Source organism: Myodes glareolus, chromosome 9 (genome assembly GCF_982192425.1).
Source record: "Myodes glareolus chromosome 9, mMyoGla1.1, whole genome shotgun sequence".
NCBI classification, from domain to species: Eukaryota; Metazoa; Chordata; class Mammalia; order Rodentia; family Cricetidae; genus Myodes; species Myodes glareolus.
In genome coordinates, this window is record NC_142034.1 from 97,521,753 (window position 1) to 97,546,907 (window position 25,155).

At 47.5% G+C, this 25,155-nt stretch overlaps 2 protein-coding genes across 8 annotated transcripts; one reads left to right on the top strand and one right to left on the bottom strand.

Moving 5' to 3' along the window:
- The first annotated feature begins 31 nt into the window (after nt 1-31).
- Nudt16l1 (nudix hydrolase 16 like 1) lies at nt 32-2,428 on the top strand. 2 transcript variants are annotated; one of them, XM_048433115.3, is made up of 3 exons: nt 32-796; nt 880-1,140; nt 1,632-2,428. In XM_048433115.3, exons 1-3 carry the CDS (start codon nt 374-376, stop codon nt 1,851-1,853), a joined length of 906 nt encoding a protein of 301 aa, XP_048289072.1. In that variant the 5' UTR covers nt 32-373; the 3' UTR covers nt 1,854-2,428. The 2 variants fall into 2 exon arrangements, with proteins under 2 accessions (XP_048289072.1, XP_048289073.1); XM_048433116.3 differs by having other exon boundaries at nt 880-1,216; nt 1,632-1,772.
- On the bottom strand, nt 1,215-25,124 carry Anks3 (ankyrin repeat and sterile alpha motif domain containing 3). 6 transcript variants are annotated; one of them, XM_048433099.2, is made up of 17 exons: nt 25,041-25,124; nt 22,299-22,470; nt 19,649-19,847; nt 19,318-19,439; nt 17,187-17,268; nt 15,193-15,328; nt 11,007-11,162; nt 9,226-9,363; nt 8,689-8,798; nt 8,314-8,481; nt 7,030-7,154; nt 4,921-5,062; nt 4,427-4,599; nt 4,057-4,142; nt 3,567-3,650; nt 3,285-3,373; nt 1,215-1,348 (listed from the first exon to the last, which is right to left on the bottom strand). In XM_048433099.2, the coding sequence occupies exons 2-16, from the start codon at nt 22,466-22,468 to the stop codon at nt 3,297-3,299; spliced, it is 1,968 nt and encodes a 655-aa protein (XP_048289056.1). In that variant the 5' UTR covers nt 22,469-22,470; nt 25,041-25,124; the 3' UTR covers nt 1,215-1,348; nt 3,285-3,296. The 6 variants fall into 6 exon arrangements, with proteins under 6 accessions (XP_048289056.1, XP_048289055.1, XP_085550754.1 ...); XM_048433098.2 differs by lacking the exon at nt 1,215-1,348 and adding an exon at nt 2,801-3,164; XM_085694628.2 differs by lacking the exon at nt 1,215-1,348 and adding an exon at nt 2,801-3,164 and having other exon boundaries at nt 25,087-25,113.
- Nucleotides 25,125-25,155: the final 31 nt, after the last annotated feature.

Genomic DNA, 25,155 nt, shown 5'->3' on the forward strand with positions numbered 1-25,155 from the left:
GCTTGTATGAGAAGGGCAGTGAGTACCCCGTCCAAATACAGGCAAAGTTTTTTTTGCTCTTTGTTTTGTTTGCTCTGCCCTGGAGTGAAGCTGAACGTGGAATTTAGCCCACCTCTCCTGAGCAATTTGGTGATCTTAGCCTCCAGGTACCGCACAGGTTGTCCCAGTTTTTACACCCACCCCCGCACTTCTGATGTGCTGGAGGAGGGCAAAGGGGGTCACTTAGATGCTTAAATCTTTAATGGCATGGTTTCACAAGACAACGGTGGAGCCACAAGCTCGGGGTCGAGGCACAAGGGGAAATCTGCACCCTCAGAGATGAAGTGGATATTAAGATTTGCAGCTGTCCCATTAGGGATGTCTGGGACTCTAGATGCTCAGTATACCTCACCCTGATGACCTGGCGTCTGCGCGGTGCATCTTGGGAATTCTAGTTTTCTGGTCTGTGGGTGCGGTCATCTGTGCACCTTGGAGGGTGGTAAACGCCACCTTCTCGCCTGGGGTTCCGGTCTTTGAGTTCTACCCCAGGCTCTCAGGATTGGTGGGGGCGGGCCCATGCACGTGGGTGCGCGTGGATTGGGCCTGTGTGTCGTGGGCGGAGTCGCGCATGCTCATTTGGGCGGTGGGCCTGGAGCCTAGCAAGATGTCGACCACGACGGTTCCGGAGCTGAAGCAGATCAGCCGGGAGGAAGCAATGCGCTTGGGACCCGGCTGGAGCCACTCTTGCCACGCCATGTTGTATGCCGCCAACCCCGGGCAGCTCTTCGGTCGTATTCCCATGCGGTTCTCAGTGCTGGTGAGGAGCTGGGTGGGCGAGCGGGCAGACAGAGGCTTGGGGTGCCCTGTGGACCCTGCATCCTGATCTGGCTTACCTTACAGATGCAGATGCGCTTCGACGGGCTGCTGGGCTTCCCCGGGGGTTTTGTGGACCGGCGCTTCTGGTCACTGGAGGATGGCTTGAACCGTGTGCTGGGTCTGGGCCTGGGCGGCCTGCGCCTTACCGAAGCTGACTACCTGAGCTCACACCTGACTGAGGGTCCACAACGCGTGGTGGCACATCTGTATGCACGGCAGCTGACACTGGAGCAGCTGCATGCTGTGGAGATCAGCGCTGTGCACTCGCGGGACCACGGTCTGGAGGTGGGACCACTGCCTGGGGCCCGCCCCCATTCCCACTCCTGAGGTTTGACTCTGGCACCACAGAAGGCAACGATGGGTAACAAGTGTCCCTCAGGGTCCTCACCCTGGCCACGCTGGGTGGGAAGAGAGACTTGGGGTCTGGGTCCGGGCTGTTTACATTTGCCTTGCTGCCTGCCGTTGTCAATCCTGGGAGTGGGGCATGGGATCCCTGGAAAGAAGAGATGGCCAGGGTCTGCTTGGGAAATTGAGGACAGACCAAAAAGGCTAGGTTGTAGGGTTTGGGGTTGTCTCATGAGAGGCTATGTGAAAGCTTTTAGTGTTTGTGGATACCCTGGCCGAAGGGGTTTAGAGTGAGACCAGGAATCATGAGTGCTGGCAGACAGGGTGGGGAGTGCATAGGCTCTTCTGCTCCAGCCTTGCCTGGCCAGACCCTGCCAGAGCCCTACCCCTGTAAGGAGAGCTCAGCCCCACCCATGCCCTCTGTCCCACAGGTGCTGGGCCTTGTACGTGTCCCACTGTACACCCAGAAGGATCGAGTAGGAGGCTTTCCTAACTTCCTGAGCAATGCCTTCGTCAGCACTGCCAAGTACCAGCTCCTATTTGCCCTTAAGGTACTCAACATGATGCCCTCGGAAAAGCTGGCCGAGGCCTTAGCCTCGGCCACAGAGAAACAGAAGAAAGCCCTAGAAAAGCTGCTCCCGGCCTCATCCTGAGATTCCTGTGTGGGTTCTTGCCCTCCCTTGGCTGTCTCTGCCTACAGGCCCTGGAATTCCCGAGAAGTGTGCCTTCTAGCGTGTTTGGTTTTGCACCCCTTCTGACTGCAAGGGACAAGCAGGCAGCTGTTCATCTTTACTGTCCCAAACAGTCCCTGGGACCTAACTACCCTCTCAGGTTTGTTCAGTGGCGTGGCCTGGGCCTGGCTTTTCAAGCTGAGGATGTTGTCACTCATTCCAAGGCTCAGACTGTCCTGTGAGGTCTGTTCATGACAGGTGGAGGCCCAGCTAGAGCCCACTTTTCTGAGGCAACCACTTGGTTGGTACATGGCTCCTGGACTGGTCAGGGGTTTCATTCAGTGGAGGTGACACAGAACCTGATCCAGCTTGCAATAGGCTGTTATTCATTTGGGTTGTTGTTGAATTTTTCTGTTAGATTTTTCTTTCTTGGTGTGTAAACTGTGGGTTGCTTTCAGAGTGGCTGTGCCCCACATGGCTTGGTTCCTCCTCCCCAGAAGGGCTCAACTCTGTGGAATTGAGGAAACAAGACAATAAAGCCATTCCTCTGACGCTCACATTTGCTTCTGGGTGGCATGACCACATCTTTCTTGGAGGTGTGTGGAGGTCAGGTTCAAGAACACGATAGGACTCTTGAGCCCTGAAGACAACCAGTCTGGCTAGTAGCTTGACTTCGGCCCTTGTGGTATGGCATAAATGAAAGCACAGACTTGATGTGCATGCCACCGCAGTCTGACTTACAGCTGTCCAAACACTGTACAATTGGAAAACTCCCACAGCTCCACTTTAGGGCTTAGAACAGTCACCAAGCAGGGGAGAGATCCTGGAGCAATGAATGGAGAACAGAACTAACTAACTATAGATAGGTTACTAGGGTCTGCTGATGATAGCCAGAAATACATGTCATATGATCAGAAATGAGCCCCCAATCAACCTGCAGGTAATTTTATTTTCCAACAAACAGCAAATTTTCTAGACATCCCAGACCTCACCTTAAGACCAAATCTCAATGTGGCACCTGCATGTGTGGGGACACATTCTTCCCACAGCCCTGTCTGGGTCAGAGCTTCCTACCCGCTTGGGTCTTTTCACCAGGACCTGGATGTCAGGCCATTCATCCTGCCTCAGGGCTGGCCCAAGCTGCCCAAGCAGGGACTGAGTCTTGTCCTCCTGTCCACAAGCTGTTCCCTGGGCTGGTTTTCCATCCCCTAGGCAGCTGTGGACATCTGCTCACTGCCCTGTCTTGCATGACTCATCTAACTTCAGGGTGGATCCATCACCCAACGTCAGAATCTGAAGAAAAATTATCAAAAAAAAAAAAAAGAAAGAAAAAGAAAAAAAAAAAAAGCCTGGTAAGCAGGGACAGGAAGGTTAGGTGGTCCAGGGTGCCCATGGGCATGTGGGTACTCTCACCATCCCTCCTGGCTATGGTTCCCGCCATTTCTTCCCATTCAGCGTCTGTAGCTTCTCCAGGCTCTGTGTTACAGAGCATAATGCCTGCCCTAAGGATAGGGCCAATTAGTTAGTGTTCTGTGTGTCAAGTCTCAGCAACAGGGAAGAAGGGGAACTCGGGGCACTAGGAATAGGCCCTGGGGTCTGAGCTGATTGGGTATGGCCAGCTCTCAGCCTCAATCCTTGGAAGAGGATCTGGGGAAGGGTGAGGTTGAAGCCTTGGCTGCCCTCCTAGAGACTTACCCATCTCATGGACACAGTCTTCCAGGGCCCCTGACAACTCAGGAAGGCTCAAGGCCTGAAGGGGAACAGGCCAGCCTTTGGAATCTGTGATGCAGAAGGGCAGGTTGGCCACAGGTTATGTCCTCATTCATTGCTGATGTATGAGTGACTGCCCCAGGCAGGGATGTACCCAGCTACAAGTTAACAACTGCCATTTAAGGTTCAGGCCTAAGTAGAGCTCAACCCTGGTGAACCCAGCCACCCAACTCCATTAGTGGGCTCAATGGACAGTGTAGTCAGCCATGAAACAAAGGCCCCTTACACTTGCCATCTAACCCCTAAGTTACACTATTACACTAAGTGTAATAGTGCATCTCTCGTCACAAGTGGGCTAGTTCTGGGGACAGGGTTGCCACTGTAACAGTCAGGCAGAGCCCACTGGTTGGAACTTAGCTTAGGGCTTCCTGCCCACCACTCTTGTCCTATTCCAAATCCAGGCTATTGTTCTTACCTGCCGAGAGAAAAGGTGGACTTAGGGAAGCTTCAATAGGGGATTGGTCCTGCCTCACTCGAGCTGACAGCTCAGCCTGACAGGCCCTGCCAGACATATGACCAAGTGTTAGTGTGTAAGAGGCCCTGCTGTCAACCCCAACCCAGACAGGGCAACAAAAACCACCTCAGCCCTGAAGCCAGCCCTGGAAGCCCCGTACTGGTATTGTCATGCTGCTCCCCAACCTGCATTTAGTCAAGCCTGGGTCTGCACTGTGGCAGACAGAGCTGCAGGCACTATGGTTTTCCCCCATTTCCCAGCTATTTAGAGGATCAGGAAGGGATGCCTGACAAGTGTGGGGGGTAACTGCCTGAGTGTGTGAACCACTTACCGAAGCTGGTCCAGGACGAGGGCAGCATCCTTGGCTAGGGTCTGGGCCTCCTGCAGCTGGGCATGGATGTCCTTTCGGGCACTATCCTGCTCCAAGAGGCAGCTCTCTACTACAGCCCGCAATTCCTGCTCTTGGGACACCTGGCCACGAAGGGCCTCTGCCTCCTCACAGCGCTGCAGACAAATACCAAGCCAGAGGGCCTAAGCCAGGAGGCCAAGACCCATGCTGGCTGATTCCCCCAAAGGGCAGTCTGAGGCTGCCTGTCTGCTTCTCTGGAGTCCATTCTAGGAATTGCTCCTTTGGCTCCCTCCTACAGATCTGAGTTTCTGTATGGGCTACTTGCTCTTCCCTCCTGCATTCAGCTGACTTTTTTCCACCCCTTCAGGTTTCCTGTCTCCAGTCCCCTCCCAACGCCATACCCTCTGCTACAAAGGTGTAACTCTAGATGTACTCTGACACCTGTATCCATAGCCCGCCTGGAACTCTCCACTTACTTTATGCAACTGGATAGCAAGCTCCTGCATTTCAGCCTCTAGTCGGTCAGCATAGGCCAGCTCCAGGGCATCACTAGGGGGGCGGGCACTACTGTGCCAGCGGGCAATGGCAGAGGTCATCTTCCTTTTAGGCCCAAACAACCTGAAAGATTGAATCAGAGGGTGCACATCAGCGTCTATCATGTGCATGGGCCTTGGTACCAAACTGCCACCAAGGCCAGTTGCAAGGAACACCTAACTCTGAAGGAGGAAGGTTTCAGATGATCTTGGGGCTGAGGACAGAATCAAGAGTGTCCAAATAGCCTCTACCATCACTGGATCCAGGTTTGGACAACTATGTGCTCTCAAGGGAGATCTCCAGACAAGTGCACAGGCAGAATCTGCAGGAGCCACCTGGGTCACTGCAGGCTGTGACTGTGAATACAGCCAGCTTAGGCTAAGCTCAGCTCTGTATAACAGCAGCCACCCAGACCCAGCATGCAGGAAGCAGGGTAAGCAAGGCAGACCCTGTTCTCCCAGTATCAAGCATAGAATACAAGTACAGCGATTACTGAGGGCCACTGCTATCAGCCATACTCACTCACTCTCTGGCTAAAAAGATAGGGATAGGGGAATAAGTAGTGGGTCTAAGGGGCAGCACCTTCTCCATTCTCCTGTAAGAGCCAGACAAGACTATCACATTGAAAAGTACCTGCATGCTCAGAACATTGATGTACATGGAAGGTGGGCATGAGAGTTCAGGATCAGCCGTGACTACATAAAAGCAGCTTGTCTCAGTAACTACAGATGGGTGGACAGTTAGCATCACAACATGTGCCTAAGGAAAGGTGCAGGCTCTGAGGACACCTACAGGTTTTAGCCTCCAGCTAGTTCTCTGCACAGAGGCTGCAAACAAGAAGCTCAAAACAAAACCTGCAAATCCCAGGGAAAGGGGGAGTCCTGACTTTGATGGTTACTATTTCATGAGACTTAAATATCCATTTTCAGCAATAAAACTAAAAGGCAAGTAGAGTATGCATCATTTAGAGGAAAATAAACCACAGAAGTTCCAAGTTCAAGTGCCTTGAAACATCTTAAAGACAATCAAAGACCTAAAAGATGATGTGGAAACACTCAATACAAAATGGAAATACAACAGGAAAATGTAAAACAAGCGAAGAAGTATGGTAACTGAAATAAAGTCTAAAACAGGCAGACACAGCCCATGGCAGGCAAAGGGGGGAGCCAGCAACTGGAACATGATGGAAACTCAGTCTGAGGAATGAGATTAAAAACCACAAGGAGAGCTTGAGCCCACCTGGGGGCCAAGTCTTTCCCAGGAGTGAGTACCTCAGGAAGACACAGGAAAGGCAGATAATGGTCTGAAGAGCTAGCAGCTGGAAACTTCCACAATTGATGAAAGACATTAACATCTATGAAGGTCAATGAACTCCACAGATGATGGATTCCAGGACACACACCCAAATTAAAGACATACAGAATCCTGGAGCAACAAGAAAAGCAGCCTGTCCCATGCAGGGACCCTCAGTAAAAGTACCTGCACATTATCCTTCAAAACCCTGGAAGGCTGAGGCAGCCAGATGCCAAAGCAAACAGCTGTCACCAAGAATCTTTTACCTGGCAAAGCAGTCCTTCCAAAGTGCAGGAGAGATTCAGACATCCCCAGATAGGCAAACATTGAGAAAGCCCTGCTGAGAACAGGACACCTGCCGCACCAGAGCCACCTAGGGGAGAGCACTTCAAGTGTGAGGGTCACCCATGAAGAGTTACAGCCAAGACACAAACTACAATTTTGTGTATGGAATGTTTTGGGAGAAAAGACATATTACATGGTTGAGCTTTATATTAAAAGACTTTATATCCAAGCTTTTAGGAAATAAGAAACCTGTGCTATAAAAACACTACCTCCAGAAACTATGACAGTTATGAAAAAAATTAAAAATCACAAGAAAGTGAACTGACAAAAACAAAGGCAAAAGGTCCAGCATACAGCAGCAAGGCCACCTGGGAGCTGTGTGGGCACAAAGGCCAGCCTGGAAGAAAGCCTCTGTCTAGACAGGCTGGAAGGATGCTGAGATGACTGGGGTGGGGAGAAGCACTAGGACTCACGTAATGCCGATTTCCTTCAGGTCGCTTTCAGTGAGGGTCAGGAAGATACGAAGATCCACATCCTGTTCCTCAAACACGTGCAGGTACTTCAGACACCCAATCTGCTCCAGCAGTGTGGCAAGGTCCTGAAGAGAAGAGACAACTGGGAGGCCTAGGGCCAGAAATGGAGAACTGATCTTCTCCCATCTGACCCCAAGCCTGACTAGAGCCCCTAAACTGCCCTTTTTTGGGCATAGTGCCTCCAGCAGAGGAGAATGAGTGCTGATATAGCTAAAGGCTTAAGAACTCAGGAGGGAGCTCAGAGACTCCCTAATATTCTGCCTCCTGGTCTTAAGGTCTGTATCCAGGGACATTTGATCCCCTCAGAAAGGCTCTATTCAGCCCCTTATCCTGTTGAACTTGGGGCCAGTTTGATTCCGTGTCTGTGTGGCCATCGTTGTGCTTATCCTGACTCCACCAGGCCCACAGCACTACCTCTTCCAAAACACCATGTGTGCATGGGGGGGGTGGTGCTTGGTGATGGCACAAACTTTTCATTTTTCAGACTAAAAAATGGTTACTGACAGCACAGGCTGCCTATTGACCCTGCCATGTCAGCTACTGCTGAGTTCAACTGCTTCGCCTCTTGACTAGTTTTCAACACCAGAATATCTAGATTCCATTTCTGCCCATGATTACTTGCTAAGGATGAAGGAAAAAAAAAATGTCCCAAGGTTGCTCCTCTACCACTTTTCTCAGAGAAACAGTCTTGAGATCCCAGAGTAGCTGGTAACATGCCTGTACAACTGAGAGGTACACCTGTGTTCCAGGCCTAAGACCCTGGAAAGGGCTGCAGGCAAAAGCCGGCCCAGTTTATAAGCTGTTAGAGAGCAGCAGAGCTGGGACTTAGGGCACATGTGCATCACACCCTGAGCTGACAATGCTCCACAGTGGGGGACGGCTGCATTTTTGCTAAGTACAAACCACCATGCCATTACTCTGTTCCCAGCTCATGAGCATCCTATTACTATCTCCCTAATCTTGGAGAGGCCCAGAGAGTAGGACAGCAAGGGAATAGGTAGTCCCTGCTCCTGGAAAGAAAAAGACACCAAGCCCATTGCTGGCCTGCTGCTCATCAGGAATCCTCTGAGCCTTGTGGGGAGAACCCAGTACCCTCTTCTCCTTTCAAAAGTGCCTGGCCTGTCATGAATACACAGTAAATGACCCCAACACCCCCACCCTGTAGCAGTCATAGATGTGCCACCTCCCTAAGCATGCAGTCATTGGGTTCTCAAATGGTCTCACCTGAGGTCCTGAGTAGGGGGACTTTTCAGCTTGGGGTTCAGAGCCTGGAGTGCATACAATTCCTGTGCTGGAAGGCCACTGACTGTCACTGTTGCTGTAACGACTCTTATTCTTCAAATAACTCTTGGTTTGTTTGCGGACTGAGCTTTTGCGGGTATGATCAGAATCCTGCGGTGAAAGGGGTGTGTTGGAGCAGCCCTTGCCTGGCTGTAAACTTCTGGCCTCCTTCGTTAATGGCAGGGGTAAGATGTGAAATCTAACATGACTTACCTGCAGCCTGGACCCCCACACTTAAGGTTAGGAGTCCTCCAGGCACATTAAATATTCACCTATCTCCTACATTACCAAGGGAGGAAGGAGGGGAGGGAACTTTACCTCATTGCTTTCTATGGAAGCTTCACTGCTAAGCCCTTGGGCTCTTGTTAGGCCATCGCTGCTGCTGCTCCTCCACACAGGCCCAAGACTGGTACAGAAAGTGGGTTCCTCTGGTAACAGAAACACCTGTCTCAGCATTGAGGCTGCCTGTGTCCTCTTAGCTTATTCTCAACTGGCTCTTGCATAACTCAGCACTGCTTGTCTGGCCTGGCTGCCTATCACAACCCCACACTAAAGGGCAGCAGAGCTTGTAGTTTTTAACTGTGTGCTCATAAATCTCACGCACCTACAACAGAGCTTGGCATGAAGTAGGAACTTGGTAAAGCACTGCCAGGTCATAGCACATGCCTCCTGCTGGGAAGATTTCCAGGAAGCCCTTGGACTGACCCTGTGAGTACGGAATGCTTCTTTGGCCTGTGGGAACCCTGGGTTGGGATGCTTGCCCTCACCTGCCCATGGCCAACTCTGGCTTACCTCACAAGAACTGGGGCCTTCTCTATCTCCTCTATGGGAACCCAACAGGTTGGGGGTGCGTACCCCGGCTGCTGCTGCTGCTGCTCTCCACATCCCGCTCATTAATGGGGGAGGTGACATCTCGGTAGCAGAGGCCCTCAACTTCCAAGGTGTTCTCATCACTGCTGGTGAAGGTCACATAGCCCCGTGGAGGAACTTGCTCTGTGTACGGAACAGACATGTGAACCCTCAGACATGAGTGAAAGCATCACCCTTCTAGGGCTCTTGGGATGAGGGAGCCCCACGGCTGCCACCTCATTTCCTTGTACAGTAACTTGGTCATGCTTCAAGTTTGCACATCACGGGTAATGAGCTTGGTATAGTCAAGGCTAGCACCCAGGGAAAGGTCAGTCCCCATTAGCACCTGCTAATGTTTTTCTAAGGGCGGAAGCAGACAGTTGTTATACAATATTTCTTTACACTGTATGATGATTTTTTTTAATAAAAAGCTAAACAGCCAAGCTGGGCACGCACGCCTTTAATCCCAGCACTCGGGAGGCAGAGGCAGGGGGATCTCTGTGAGTTCGAGGCCAGCCTGGTCTACACGAGCTAGTTCCAGGACAGGCATCAAAGCTACAGAGAAACCTTGTCTCAATAAAAACAAAAACAAAAACAAAAAAAATTTAAACAGCCAATAGCTAGGTCAGATTTTGGGGACAGAGAAGGCTGGGCAAAAAAGGGGTTGAGTCTTGAGGAGCCAGCCAGACACTGAGGAAGCAGGAAAGCAACATGGCCAGAGTAAAGATAATAAAGCCATGAGCCAGAAAGTAAGTTAATAGGAATGGGTTAATTTAAGTTATAAGAGCTACTACTAGTTAGAAACAAGCTTAAGCTATGGCTTGTCTCTTAAAGAGACACAACAGTCATTACACAAGCTTTCATAATTAATAAGAAGTCTCTGTGTGACTATTTGGGAGCTGGCAGGTAGGACAAAAAGCCCTCCTACAGATAATATAATGCTCAGTCTATAGACAACTAAAAGGTTATCTGGGTACATTTAGTAAAAATCTCCAAATTTACATGCATACACCCATCTACCAGATGTCTATGTAACTATGGAATTCTTCCTTCCGTTTTTTTTTTTTCTTTTTTGATGTTGCTGGGGATGGAATCTGAAGCCTTATGTGCTGGACAAGTACAGTTTCAGAGCTTCAACCCCGACCAAAAAAAGACCTGCCTGAACAAGGAGGAAAAGACTCTGACCAAGAAAGGAACAATGCAATAGAGATTCATAGAGTTCCTGAATATAGCTGCCATAGAAAGCAAAAAGATGGGTGTGACTCCACGGTGCAGTACTTCCCCCCCTAGCATTCACAGGGGCTTTGGGCTTTCTTTCCAGCACTGCACACAACAAACTCCAAATCCACAAGCACGACAGCACACACCTGTAATCCCAACACTCAGGAGGCAGAACAGGAGGATGGAACATCTAAGACCAGCCCAGGCTAAGAAGTGAAATCCAGAAGGGAAGGGAAGGGAAGTAGAAGCAAAGAAGTGACCCTCATTTGCAATCCAGCTACTTAGGATCAGAATGTGGGTAGAGCCAGGGCAGTGGGACTAAAATTCTTATACATCACAATTGCTATGCCATCTATGTAAATGGGACAGCCAACAAATAGGAAGATCCCCAGAATGAAACCAAGTGTCAGGATTAGCAGTGACTCACTAGGTCAGTTCTGACCTTACTCTTATAGTACTTATTACTGTAGCCTGAGGCCAGGGACCATGTTCCAGAACAGTTCTGTACCCTTCCAAGACAGTCTTGGGAAATGAAACCAAAGAGCTTTGGGAACTGTGGCTCTTACCATAGTTGGTCTGGATCTTGCCTCCAAGTCCAATAGCTGTGATCCTGGCTAGAGCACGTGGCCCCTCGTGGATGCTGAGGCCCTTCTTTCGACAGGGCCTCTGGCGCTGAGGAATAGGCCAGGACTCATCTGAAGAGCTCAGATCTTCATATTTTTCTGTAAGTCAGACATGAAAATTAAGATAGTTGGTTCAATGATGAGCTCATTTTCCAACACTAAACTCTAACGGACTGTGTCTGTGTGCTTTTGAGACAGTGACTCACTATGTAGGCTCAGGCTGGCCTTGAACTTGCTGTAATTCACACACAAAACTGAGGATAAAATTTTAGAGAATATTAAGCAGAGTATGGTGGTATTACACATAACCTCAGTATTTGGGACATAGAGCAAGAGGATTGCAGCAGGTTCAAGACCAGTCTGAGCCTACATAGACAAGGTTTCTCTCTGTGGTCCTGGCTGTCCTGAAACTCCTTCTGTAGATCAGGCTGGCCTCAAACTCACAGAGATCCACTTGCCTCCAGCGCCCGAGTGCTGAGATGAAAGGTGTGCACTACCACACCTGGCTCTATCTATTGTTCTTACAGGGTACTTAGCTCTTGCAGAGGACCCAAGTTCAGCTTCTAGTCCCCACATTAGCAACTCACAAACACCTGAAATCCTAGCTTCAAGGGATCTAATGATCTAATGCCCTCTTTTGGCCTCCTTGTGTACCTGTCTAAAAAAAAACAAACAAAAAAACCTCTTTAAGTGTTGCTGAGCCATCTCTCCAGCCAAACCAACTTAAAGGTATTTGGGCTGGGCGTAGCGGTGCACACATACACTTAATCCAGGCACCTGGGAGGTAGACCCTGTCTTAAGAAAAAAGCAAAATGTCCACCAGGACTGTACTTGCTGTACTTGGAAACATCACAACTAGCAAGCCACTGTTCTACAATGGGGAGCTGAAACCATTACTTCTTCCTTTACCTAGCTTCAAGAAATGCTTCTTGTAAGCCCATACTGTTAATAATCAGAAGTCTTCTTTTAAGTTCAAGGGATAAATTGGTGGCATCATAAAAATAATATTATTAACCACAACTTGTTAAATAAACAATTTCCTATTTCCAATCTGAATGACGTCTACGGAAGTAAATGACATCTGTTTGCTGTTTGCAAAGCCACCCAGATTGACCAGCTCAGCATGCCCACATCCTTCACTAGGTCAGAGCTTTCAAAATAGGCCATCCAGTGATGTGTGTGTGTGTGTGCGTGTGTGCAAGTGCCTGTGTGTTTAATTTTGTGGGCATGTGTATGCAGACATGAGGATACCCACAGAGGCCAGTAGGAGGCACTCTGAAGCAGATGTGCACTCTGGGAACCAAGTTCTAGTCCTCTATAATTGAGCCATCCCTCCAGTCCCTAGGGGTCAATTTCTCAAGGCTTCCAGAAACTACAGCAAATGTAAGGAAAAAGAAATACAATCAGCAGATGAGAGAACACATATAGAATATTAAAAATCACTGACTAGTAGGTAACAACGAAGGCATCAGTGGGTTCCATAAAGTAGAAAGAGTAATTACTCTAGGCAAATAAATTAGGAAAAAACTGAAAGGATAAAATGAGACATTAAACAATTTAAAAAGGACTTTCAATCTAAAAATTTAAAAACTACCAAAAATATAGCAAAACCTCTATTAAACAACCTTTAAGTAAAAGGGAAAATACAAATCAAAATTACAGAATTCCTGGAGAATTAACAACTACGTTCCAAACTCCTGCCATGTGGCTAATAGAAAATGAAATCTACTGCCAGATTTTCACAGGCAAAGGCAAACAGTAGCAATGAGCTGGCTAGGGAGATGGCTCAGTGTGTGAGGTGCTTGCTATTCAAGAATGAAGACCTGGGTTGAAATCCTGTCTCAAAGAATATCAAATTTTTTTTTTTTTTTTTTTTTTGCACACTTGAGGCTGTATCAAGAGGAAGCTGAATACCTCCTTCCCAGCCATTAGCAATCAGAAACTCACAACGTGGACCATGAAAGCGAGCTTCATACTTTAGGAGATGTGCATGACTACACGAGTAGCTGCTGATGCTGTGGAGGAAGTTATACAGTCCAGTCAGTGCTGGGAGTGACATACAAGGTTTTCCCATTAAGCAAGGTGCTTTGACTCACAGCACAGTACACCTGCTGCTCAATGAGGGGTGTTCCTGTTGTAGACCAAGGAGAACTCGAGAAAGGAAACTTAAATCTATTAGAGAATGTACTGTGCATGCCAATCTGAGCATTCAATTTGGTCACTGTTTTAAAAAGAAAGAGAAGGATATTACTGGCCTGACAGACAGCACTATGCTTTGTCAGCTGGGGCCCAAAGAGCTAGCAGAGTCTGAAAACTTTTCAGGTCCTCTAAAGATGATATCTGCCAGTATTTTGTCAGAAAGCGCCCCCCCCCCCCAAAAAAAGAAGAAGGTAAGAAGCCCAGGACCAAAGCACCTAAGATTCAGTGTCTTGTTCTTGCATATGTCTTGCATCATAAATGTGGATGTACTGCTCTGAAGGAAAATACACTACGAAAAATGAGAAGGCTTAAGAATGTGCTAAACTTCTAGGCAAGAGAATGAAAGAAGCGAAAGAAAAATGCCAGGAACAGACTGACAGAGATATAGACTGTCCTGAGAGCTTCTACTTCTAAGCATGAGGCCAGTTAAAAATAAATTTAGATGGGTAATGAATGCTCAGACCTTAAAAAAAATAAATAAGAATTTCAGAATCAATGGAGACTTAACTTTCCCAATCTGGTGAAAGGTCCACACACCTTCCCAGAGCCAAAGGTCCTACAAAAGGATGTGCATTATCTCCAGTGTTTAGAATGAAATCTGGCACAAAAGCATGACAGGCAGTGGGTGAGCTCTGTCTGCAGACTAGCAGCATGGTAGCACACCTGGAAACTCCTGGAGATGTGGAAATGAAACTAACTTGACCAGACAAGATCAGTTGTAAAAGTCAACTGCCTTGTACATGGAAATACCAAAAAGATGCAGCAATACCATCAACCAGAAGGAAAACAACAGTAGTGAATCCATCAGTTAAGATGATAAATACTTTAGAATAAACTTAGTTACAGAAAAACAGACATTAGGAAAAATTTAAGCCAAAACCAAAAGCACAACCTGTGTTCTTAGATGGGACAAGCTGACACCATAAAACCAGTGAATTTACAGATTTCCTATAGTCTCTTTGACATATGTGAGCTCTTGTTTTGAGACCAGGTCTGTGTTGCCCACTGGTTTTGACCTTGCATCCCCCTACCTTTGCCTCTCAATCCAAAATTCTGGGATTGCAGCTGTACACCATCACATATGCCTTTTCTACCATCTTAATTAAAATATTAACACTTTTTAAGGTGGAAGACAAGTTGACACTCAAGTTCATACAGAATGGTAAATAATAACCGAGGAAACACTGACAAGGCCTAATCAACAGTAAAACACATTGTAAAATGTCTCTGGTTGCTGAGCGGTGGTGGCGCACACCTTTAATCCCCGCACTCAGTAGGCAGAGGCAGGCGGATCTCTGTGAGTTCGCGGCCAGCCTGGTCTACAGAGTGAGTTCCAGGACAACCAGGGCTACACAGAGAAATTCTGTCTCAAAAAACAAAACAAAACAAAAAAGCCTCTGATAAAACTGTATTTGGGTGCATGGATACAGAGACCACAGAATCTAACTCTGGGGAGAGACCCTAATAAGATAGAAAGTCAATGTGTGATAAAGGTGCTGTATCTAACCCCCATATAAATCATGCTGAATGATGCTGGCACAACTGTGTGAACATTTGGAAAAGAGAATTGGTTCCAGAATTCATACCACTCAAGAGACACAACTCAGTGAGTCAGACATCTAAATGTAAAAAATTAAAACATACAAATGCTACAAGGGGCATGACCATCATGACTATTGGGGCTCTAAGAAAAAATGGTTATGATTCAACATCCAGAGGCAATGAAGGACACCTGATTATACAGTGGTAAAATATGCATAGCACAAGATTGTCAAAACCAAGAACTAGAAGCCAGGAGCCTCTCTGTGAGGCATGCCTCCTCCCCTTATCCTTAGGCTGCAGAGGCTGTTTTAGAAAGCAGGGGATTCAGGGAGGGCTCTCCTTGTCTCCTAGTATCCTGATTCCATCAGGACAGAGGCAAATCAGGTACCTGGGTTCCGGTAAAGGCTCTTAGGCAGTGCAGGCGAGTGAGTATCCATCAAGGCCACTATCTTCATATGACCATATTGCTTGGCCAGCATGCGAGCTGTGGCTCCACTGTGGTCTCTTATGTCTACTTTGACTCCCTAAGGTTCAGGAAAGAAGGGTCAGAAACTCCTCACCAAATCCCCCAGCTCAGAGGACTGCAGGCCCAAAGGAATGAGAAGACAAAGTAGGTTTATGATCACTTCCCCTGGTTTGAGATACCACTGGGGCAGGGTTAGGGATGAGGGAGCTAGTGACTTTCTGTCTCCTTCACAACAAGGAAGAGGGCCAGAAAGCCCATCATGAAGAGCATTCACCAACCCTTCCAAGCATCTGCAGCCATTCTTCCTCCTGAATACTGCCTGCCAGGTACCAATGGTCCTGGCAAGGAGAAAAAGAAGCTGGGACCTGTAGGCAGAGGCCCACCCTCCACACCCCTATGTCTGTCTCTGATAAAGAACCTATCATTGAACACATCCTCCCAAACTCAACTTGACGTCTCTTAATCCCCTGATTTTGTGAGACTGGCTGCAGACAAGGATGGCCTTGCCTTTTTCATCTTGCCTCCACCTCCCAAATTTTGGTATTCCAGGTGTGCACCACTACACTTGCCTTGTTCAAACAGGGTCTCACTGTGTATCTAGGCTGGCCTTGAACTCACAATCCTCTGCCTCAATCTTCCAAGTGCTAGGATAGCCTCGCTAAGATTACAGCCTAGGTTAACTGAAGACCCATACTGAATATGGGTAGCAATATTGTATCAGCTGGAGGTTCATACACATAAAAAGGAAAAAGAAAGCTAAACTTGTATTCATCTCTCTCTAGGTTTTTGTTTTTGTTTTTTAAAAAAGACAGGGTTTTTCTGTGTAGCCCTGGCTGTCCTGGAACTCACTCTGTAGACCAGGTCTTGAACTCACAAGATTTGTCTGTCTCTGCTCCTGAGTGTTAGGATTAAAGGCCTGTGCAACAATTGCCCAGAATACTACTAGAAGTCTTATGCTGTGGAATAATTCTCTTGTACACTGTAAAGATTTGTCACTCAAATTGGTTTAATAAAATGCTGACTGGCCAGTAGCCAGGCAGGAAATATAGGCAGGGTGATCAAACTAAGGATGATGAGAAGGAAAAGGGTGGAATCAGAGGGTCACCAGCCAGAATCAGAGAGTGTGGCCCAGGAGGCAAAACATGCTAGAGGATAGGTAAAGCTGCAATATATAGATTAATAGAAGTGGGTTAATTTAAATGTAAGAGTTAGCTAGTAACATGTCTGAGCTATCAGCCAAGCATTTGTAATTAATATAAGCCTTTGTGTGGTAATTTGGAAAGTGGCCGCCAGGTATTTGAGAAAAGGCAGTTGGGACAGGAACTCCATTTACAGCATTACTCTGTAACTAAAGAAGGCAAAGTAAATTTTCTTCCTTAAAAGCCTTAGCCATCCAGTCTAATACCATGGTGGTAAGCTGGCTTACCAAGGCTATGGAGGACAAATCAGAAGGAATTTAGAACATAAAAGGTTAAGATTCTTCTAGGAATTTAACTGGAGAGATAATTAAGGACCTATAATACTATAAATGCAGCTATAAAGCATGCACTGGCTCTCTTGCTTCTGGCTGCTAGATTCAGTTCCTGTTCCCCATTCGTGCAGAGGACTGTGATCTAGGACAGTGATCTGAGAGCCTCCCCTAAATAAATAACATTTTATTATACGTAATTCTGAACTAGTGTGGGATTATTTTGTAACTTCCATCATCAGAGTTTAGTTCCAAGAATCTATTTTATAGAAGGAGGAGAAAAGAAGACTCCCACAAATGTTCTATTCCATAAGTATATATGTATGTACACACACATGTGCTGGTTATATAGGTTTCCATGTAAAAGAAATCCCAGTTAGAGTCTATAGTTTCATCAGTGATTCCCATTTGCTGTGACTAAATTACAAGGTAATCAATAATTACTTACATGATTCAGAAAATACTGCACAATTATCTCATGGCCAGAGGCAGCTGCTTCCATCAAAGGAGTGAATCCATATACAGGCTCCCTACAAGATGAGATCAGACAGATGGTTAACAGAGAGGAGTGAGGCAATGAACGAACTCTCCTGCCAAAGACAAAATCAAGCCAAGACCCCTACATGCAGAGCAGGGGTACAGGCTCAGACCTAGGCTCTCATGCAATTAGAACTGCTGGGGTGTTAGGATTAAGGAGGCAGTTTAGTTGGTAAAGTACTTGCCACATAAGCATCTGGACCTGAGCTTGATTCTCCAGCACCAGGTAAAATGGTCGGTGTGGTTGTGTGTGCTTGTAATCAAAGAGCTGGGAGAAAAAACAAGCAAATCCCAGGCCAGGCAACTAGTCCAAATTGTGAACCCTAAGTCCTAGTAAGAGATCCTGTCTCAATTTAAAAAGGTGGATGATTCCCAAGAAATACCATTTCTAGCTTCTGCACATATGTGCACACACACACACACACACACACACACACACACACACACACCTACCCACCCACACTTGCCTCAATTGCCCACAAAGAAACTAATGAGGTGAAATGGGAACAGACAAGACCACACGAGCTTTACTAACTCCCTCTGGTTCATTAACAGTCCTAAAGACCAAGCTCTCCTACCTTCCTTCTCTCAAGCCCATTCCTACCTCATTCTAAATCCCCACTTTAATCACACTCAAAAAGCAGCTACTGCCAGGCCTGGTGAAATGCACCCTTAATCCTAGCAAATAGAAAGTAAAGGTAGGTGGATCTCTGTGAGGCCAGCCTGGTCTGCATAGTGAGTTCCAGGACATCCCAGGCTACCTAAAGAGACTGTCTCTCAAAAAACTAAGTACGCAAGCAAACACTGACGCAGCTACTGTTCACTTCTCACAGGTGCTAATGTCTCCCCCACCTACCCAAGCTTCATCTTCTGAGTTCAACAGCCCATGAGTTATTGTTTCTGCTAAGCCCATACACTAACAATCCTGTCTTTGTTTTCTGTTACTCTTAACACTGTTCTCAAACAGCCCCTTCACTTTTCCTCATTCCCTGCTAGACTAGAAGCCAGGAGTCATACTAAACCCGGCTCTCAACTACAGGATGACACATACTCTTCACATCTTAACATCGATCAAGTCAAAATATATCTTAAAATCATTTTAAGATGTTGAATTTTAATTAGTAGCTCGTTTTTTCTTCCTTAGAGTCAGCAACTCAGAATTAATTATGTCTTCCAACAGGCACCAAGAGCCAGAGTTGCCATGCCAACATCAGGTGGGGGGGCTCAGTTGGTACTTGCTGTGAAGGTATTCTTACATAATATGTGTCAAACCACAGTAACTCCATCTTATAAAAATAATAATGGAGACTGGTAAGATGACTCAGTGGGTAGACGCACTTGCTATGCAAGCCTGACAACTGTTAAAAGTAAGAAAAAGTCCACAGGGGTCTGCAATCCCAGCAAACCAACAAGAAATGTGTATGTAGGAGGGAGGAGGCAGAAGTTCACAGGCCAACTGGCCTGGAATACCCAACTTGTCTCTAGCAAAGTGGAAAGGCAAGGCCCAAAACTTGAAAGTTGACTGACCTCCAGACATGTGCCATGGCATACATGCATCTGCACCCTGAACTATGAACAGGTGCACACTCTCATATATGATAAAGAAAATAGAAAGGCAAGTAGATAGGTTGGTCGGTCATGATGACACTGGGTTCAGTGAAAGAATGCTTGCTTAGCAAACATATGGTTCAGGGTTTTGTTTCCATTAAGACAGACAGACACACACAAAACTATTTTCAAAGCCTTATCTTCATGATGATAATCAAAACGACAAGAAAAAGGAATTAGCATCTAATGTATATCACCCAAATACCATTTTTTCAATGTTCTGACCTGGACCTTGCTAACCTCAGTTTTCAGATAAAACAAGGTTCGAGGCCCAGGGGTATAATGATGACTGACAGATATGCACGAAGTCCCATGGTCTATCCATTCCACTCCTTCATCTTACTTCTCATACTGGAGCAGGATGGCCCTGCCCCCTTGCTTAGAGTTGGATGAAACCCAGCCCACGCCTGTGACCACTTAGCTGCAACAATCACCTCACGTTCGCATTGGCTCCACTGTCCAAGAGGAACTTGACCATCTGCTGGTGGCCGGCACTGGTGCAGTGGAAGAGTGCAGTCCAGCCCTGGATGTCTTTCATTTCAAGCTCTGCACCTTGCTTCAAGAGAATAGTATGTTGTTATACCCGATGCCTCCAGGAAAGGTGGGCATGTGCGTGGGTGGGAGGCACCCACCAGGCCTTCAGCTGAAAGAATCTTAAGTGATTACATGTGTACATACGCACACTGTGGTGTGTAGCACCTCATGTCCTGTCAGGGCAGCCAGGGAGCCCCTAGGTTTCTGGGCCTGTGCCCACTCGTAGCTCACCTGGAGCAGAAAGTAGGCGATGCTCTCGTTGCCACAGCTGGAGGCCAGCATCAATGGAGTCTGCCCTTCTGGGGTCGGCACATTCACACTCACCCCTGCCTCGAGCAGCAGGTGGACAATGGTATCGTGTCCAATGTAGGAGGCATACATCAGCGGGGTCCAACCACCACCATTCTTCTTATTCAAATCTAACTCTCTCCTAAACAAACGCAAGATATGCTAGATATTCCCAGCATCCCACATGTGGGCTTCATTAGAGACAGGTACCAGGCCTGGTGGGACAAGCTGACTTTCCAGAAGGCAGTAATCACCTGTCCCAGTCGGGCATCCCCAGTAGGGAGAAGGCAAGCGGGTAAGTGTTTCCATCCTCTGCCTTAAACTCTTTTAAGGGTTAATCTTGACTGTCAACTTGACAGGATCTGAAATCGACTAAGAAATAAACCTCTGGGCAGGTCTGAGGAATTTTCTAGATTGATGTGGGAAAAGACACCCTAAATATAAGCAACATCATTCCACGGGCCATGCTTGCAGACTAAATAAAAAAGAGGAAGAGCAGAGCATTAGCATTCACCTCTCCCTGCTTCCTGATGCACTGTGACCAGCCTCCCCACTCACCGTGCCTCCCTGCCATAGGACTGAACCCTCAAACCAAGTGAAGACAACTCTACCTGCCTTAAGCTGCTTCTGTCAGTATTGTCATAGTAACAAGAAAGGTGACTATGTGGTGTGCTGATACACTTTTACTTGCAGCACTTGGGGACAGAGGCAGGTGGATTTCTTTGAGTTCAAGGCCAGCCTGGTCTACAAAGTGAGTCCCAGGCCAGACAGGGCTATTAGTAAGACTCCCACCTAAAAAAACAAAACAAACAAAAAGTGACTAATATAACCGTCTCTATTTTAATACTCGTATCTTTCTTACCATTCTCCTGGCAAAGGCAACAACTCACCATTTTTGTGCCTACAGCAATATCCACCATGCTCAAGCTAGGAGTTAGGCAAGTTAGGCCTGGTCATTCCTTACAGTTACATCTGGGAGTAACTAGCTGTTGGCACACAGTAGGTTAGGGTTATGTGTGAAGGACCCACCACAGACAGGACTAGCTGCCTAGTTTATCAGTATAAGTGAGACTGAGACACCCTAACCACCAGCCACCAAAACAGTAACTCTGCGGAGCTGTGCAGAGGGGCTCAGGGAAGAGAAAGAAATTGAGGACAAGAAACACCACTGCCACTGACTTCTTCGTTACCTCACCCCTATAGAAAAAAAAATCTATCACCAGAGGACCCCATTTTCCTTATTGGTTTCCATTATGCTTCTGGAAATGCACTTACACTCAGGAAAGCAGAGTGGAAGGCTCCCAGACTTGGCGACACGAATTCTGTTCTAGAATAACACCCACCCCAGGCCTTCCCCTTCACAGTTCTTGCCTCCAGTGGTGGCTGGCAACAACTGACAATCTGCTGTATGATCAGTACCTCTTGTGGGGTTCACACTAAACTAAGTCAGGCAACTACTTCCCACACGCTAGCAGCTCCTGCTGACTCTGGTATATGCCATCTGCCTTCTATCCATTCTGGAATGGACTGAAGCCCTGCCTGGAGAGCTACATGCAGATATTTCTGGAATCACTGCAACGACTTGACATCCAGCACCACCTCCCTTCATGAGTGGCAATTCCACAAAGGGAGCAATGGCGAGTGCCCCAGCAAAGCTAACACTTACCCTTCAGCCCATTCACTGAGACCTCCAGTTTCCCTCAGTCCCAGCCTGGACTTCATAGCAAGCCTGCTTCTCAACTGGGCCCGAACTCCAGAGAGAGCACAGAGCTCCTCCTAGTCTCTTTTCTGGGCTGCTCTGGGACCATGCTGTTTAACAGGACACTCAACATGTAAGAACCTGAGACTCCAAAGACTGACAGCAGGATACTTGGTGATCCTATGAGGACATGTGCTGACTACACACCTAGCTGCCCATCCCTGAGGCCATTAGGTAAAGCAGTCCTAGACTGAGAGCTCTTATACTCTACTGGCAAGGACAACAGATGGCTCTGATTTGTAACCAGAGACCTATGGCTTTATGAGGCTTTCCTCTGGCTCATCAGGAATTGAGAAGGCACACAAAGTTCCGGGAGACAGCATCTCACCAAGGTACGAAATGAGCACTTAAAGCCTTCTACAAACCCTTCAGACCACATGGACTAACAGGCAGGCTCTGGGACTAAATCCGTATATGCAGGTTGGTAAAGCTGGTAGGCAGGCAGTGAGGACAGGAGGCCAGTCTCTCACCTCTGTGCCAGAGGGGACAAGCACTGGAGGAACCACGACAAACCTGTAGTCAAATAGCCAAAATGCTGGCTTTCCATCCCTAATTTTGTTTTCTCTGGGTCTTTCTCTAGTTAAAGTAAACTATAAATTAATGTTTATAACGTAGGCTAAAATGTTAAGTTTTAAGCAAGTTTTTCTCCTCAGAATCAAAGTCCTTTGTTCTATAAGAGTCTACCACGAGCCATCAACATCTCCGACAAGCAGGAGGGCCTAACCCATGTGTAATAAAGGGCTGGAGCTCTGCAAGTCTCCAGTCTGTGGGAACTGAAGTCACTGAGATGCTAATTAAAATGGAGGTGAAGGGATGCTCCCCAAGACCTCTTACCGCTGCACACACTCCTTCACCACCTCATACTGGCCAATAGAGGCAGCTGTGTGTAGATCCAAGGGGACATCCAGCTCCTCTCGGCTGACCTGGGCACCGAGCCCATACCACATAGACAAGCTGCAGTTCAGGAGCTCCGGCTCACTGGCTTCATCGCTGAGCTCAGACATGGCTGTGGAGGGAGGCCCAGGGGTTAGTTTTTACTCCCTGGATGTTACAAAGATGAAATACTCCTACTAACGACAGGCTATCATCTCATTCCTAAGACACTAAAGTCACCGAGGCTGACTTAGCTTTCTTCAAACAGCAGTATCATCACAGGGCCACCAGACAGACAATAGGAGCATCTGCTTCACACAACAGGTTCTACAATCAAATTTTCCAGAAACCTGATAACCTCTTCACTGTTGGTAAAACAGTGCAAGCCGAGTTATTTAGCATTATTTGCTAATTTGGGTGTGCAGCAAAATTTAGCCCCAGGGAATACAACACTCATATGCACAGGCTCATACATACACACAAACAGACCACACATGTGCACACATAAATTAAAAAATATATAAAATTTCAAAGTTAAAAATATATATAAGGTCTAGAGATGCAGTGGCTGAGTACTTGCATATCCACAAGCCACATGGAAATGCCCAACTTAATTATAGCATTTGGGAGGTGGAGACAGGATTATGAGTTTAAGACCAACCTGGAATACATAGTAAGAACTTATCTCCGAAAAAAGAAGAGGAGAGGAAAGAAAAATAGGACAAGGAAGGAGACGAGGAAGCAAGCTCCTAGCACAGACTATCGAAGGTGATCCCTGATGTTCAGCAAATGTTACATGAGCAGGAATCTCTCTCTGCAACCCTTTTAAGTAGGAGAGATGAACCACCACAAGGATGAGTGGGGTGTGAGTCCTTTATTCTGGGGAACCCTACTCAAACCAAAGCCAAGTCATTAACTTTCTAGTAGATTCCTACGTCTAGGAGCAAAAGGAAGCTAGTACAGAAAAGGGAGAGGAGAGTTCTGGGATATAGCTCAGTTACTAGAGCACTTGCCCCCTGCATAAGACTCGAGTTCTGAATCTAATCCCCAGCATGGCAACAAAGGGGGCTGGGGGTAAAGGGAGAAGATATAATGGCAGTTTACAGTGAGTAGGGTCTCGGTTTTGGATTTTACCTGTGTAAATGGCCACTGTTTTGTTTTGAGACAAGGTCCCACTGTGTAACCCAGGCTGGCTTAGAACTCAATTTGTAGACCAAGCTGGACTTGATCTCACAAAGATAAACTTGTCTTTGCTGAGATTAAAAATGTGTGTCATCATACCCAGATAAATGGCCACTGGTACTAAGGATCCTTGCGGGCCATCTCAGTGATCCCAAACTACTTCAAGTGGCAGAATCCCTCAAGGACCATATGTCATGGCAAGGTGGTTTCTCTCAGGCTGGCACTAGCCCTGACCTGACCCAAAGAGTTGAGAGCAGCACAACAGTGACCTTGAGGATACAGAACAACACCCTTACTCAAGAGTTCTGGCAAACCCAAAAGGAAGCCTGAAGGAAGTGTGGCCCAAAAAGTACTAATTCCCTGCTCCTAAACACCCTAGGATTCTTCAGTGTTGGTGATTGTTAAAACACACAAAGTTGGGCGTGGACAACTTAATGAGATCAAAATATTTAAAACAAGTTGAAAGACGGTAGAGGATCAATCTCAGTGATAAGAATCACATATAAATAGCTTGCAAGGCCCTAAGTTTTTTTTTGTATTTTTGTTTTTAAGGACAACACATATAGACCACCATTCTGGGGAACAGTCTTCAGGCTTCTTGATGAGAGTGATGTGTGTGTGTGTGCTGGTGAGGTAAAAAACAGGCCTGCTTTCGTGAACCACTTAGCTTCTCAAGCTGCACAGCCTGGACTCAAGTTGTACCTCAGACTCACAGGTCAGACTCCTGAGCCTGAACCAATAGACACATGCTCCTCTAATGGGGAGACAATAGCAGAATCCTGGAAGGGCTCACACCTGTAACCCCAGGTCTAGGGACGCTGAGATAGGACAACCTTGGAGTTCAAGGCCAACAAGATGCTTACTCAAAAAAAAAACGTACAACCTGTCAGGCGTAGTGACACACGCCCCGCACTTGGGGACAGATCTCTGTTAGTTCCAGGACAACCTGGTCTACATGGAACCCCACCCGCCCAATCTCAAAAAACCAAAATCGATTCGAGCAAAATAATGTTTGTCTTCTGCACCCCACTACCAGAACTTCAGTAACAGCAATGATATATGGTATTCTTAAAAAAAAAATCCCAGCCGGGCGGTGGTGGTGCACGCCTTTGATCCCAGCACTCGGGAGGCAGAGGCAGGCGGATCTTTGTGAGTTCGAGACCAGCCTGGTCTGCAAGAGCTAGTTCCAGGACAGGCTCCAAAGCTAGAGAAACCCTGTCTTGAAAAACCAAAAAAAAAAAAAAAAAAATCCCATCCTGGTGGCAACTGTCTCCACTCCTTTAAGAGATCCGTCAAGGCCTCGAGAGACGCCCTGCAGCCCAGAAGCGCGTCCCGGCGACCGTGTGCGACACAGGCTCCCGCGTGGCTGGACCCTGGCAGGGACTTCGCGTGATCCCTCAGTGCAGCACCAGGAGCCGGGCCCGCCACCCCAAGCCCGGCGAGCGCCAGGCCTGGCAGCCGGAGCGGACTCAGGGCGCCTCAGGCAGCGCCTCTCAGAGAGCCCCGCCGGCGCCGGCCTACCTGCAAGGCCTCAGGTTCCCGCGCCACCCTCTAGAAGCAGCCGCACCTTCCCTCACCGGCCAGCAGCCCAGCGCCCGACCCACCCCGGAAGTGATTGGAGTCGCGCGCGGAGCAC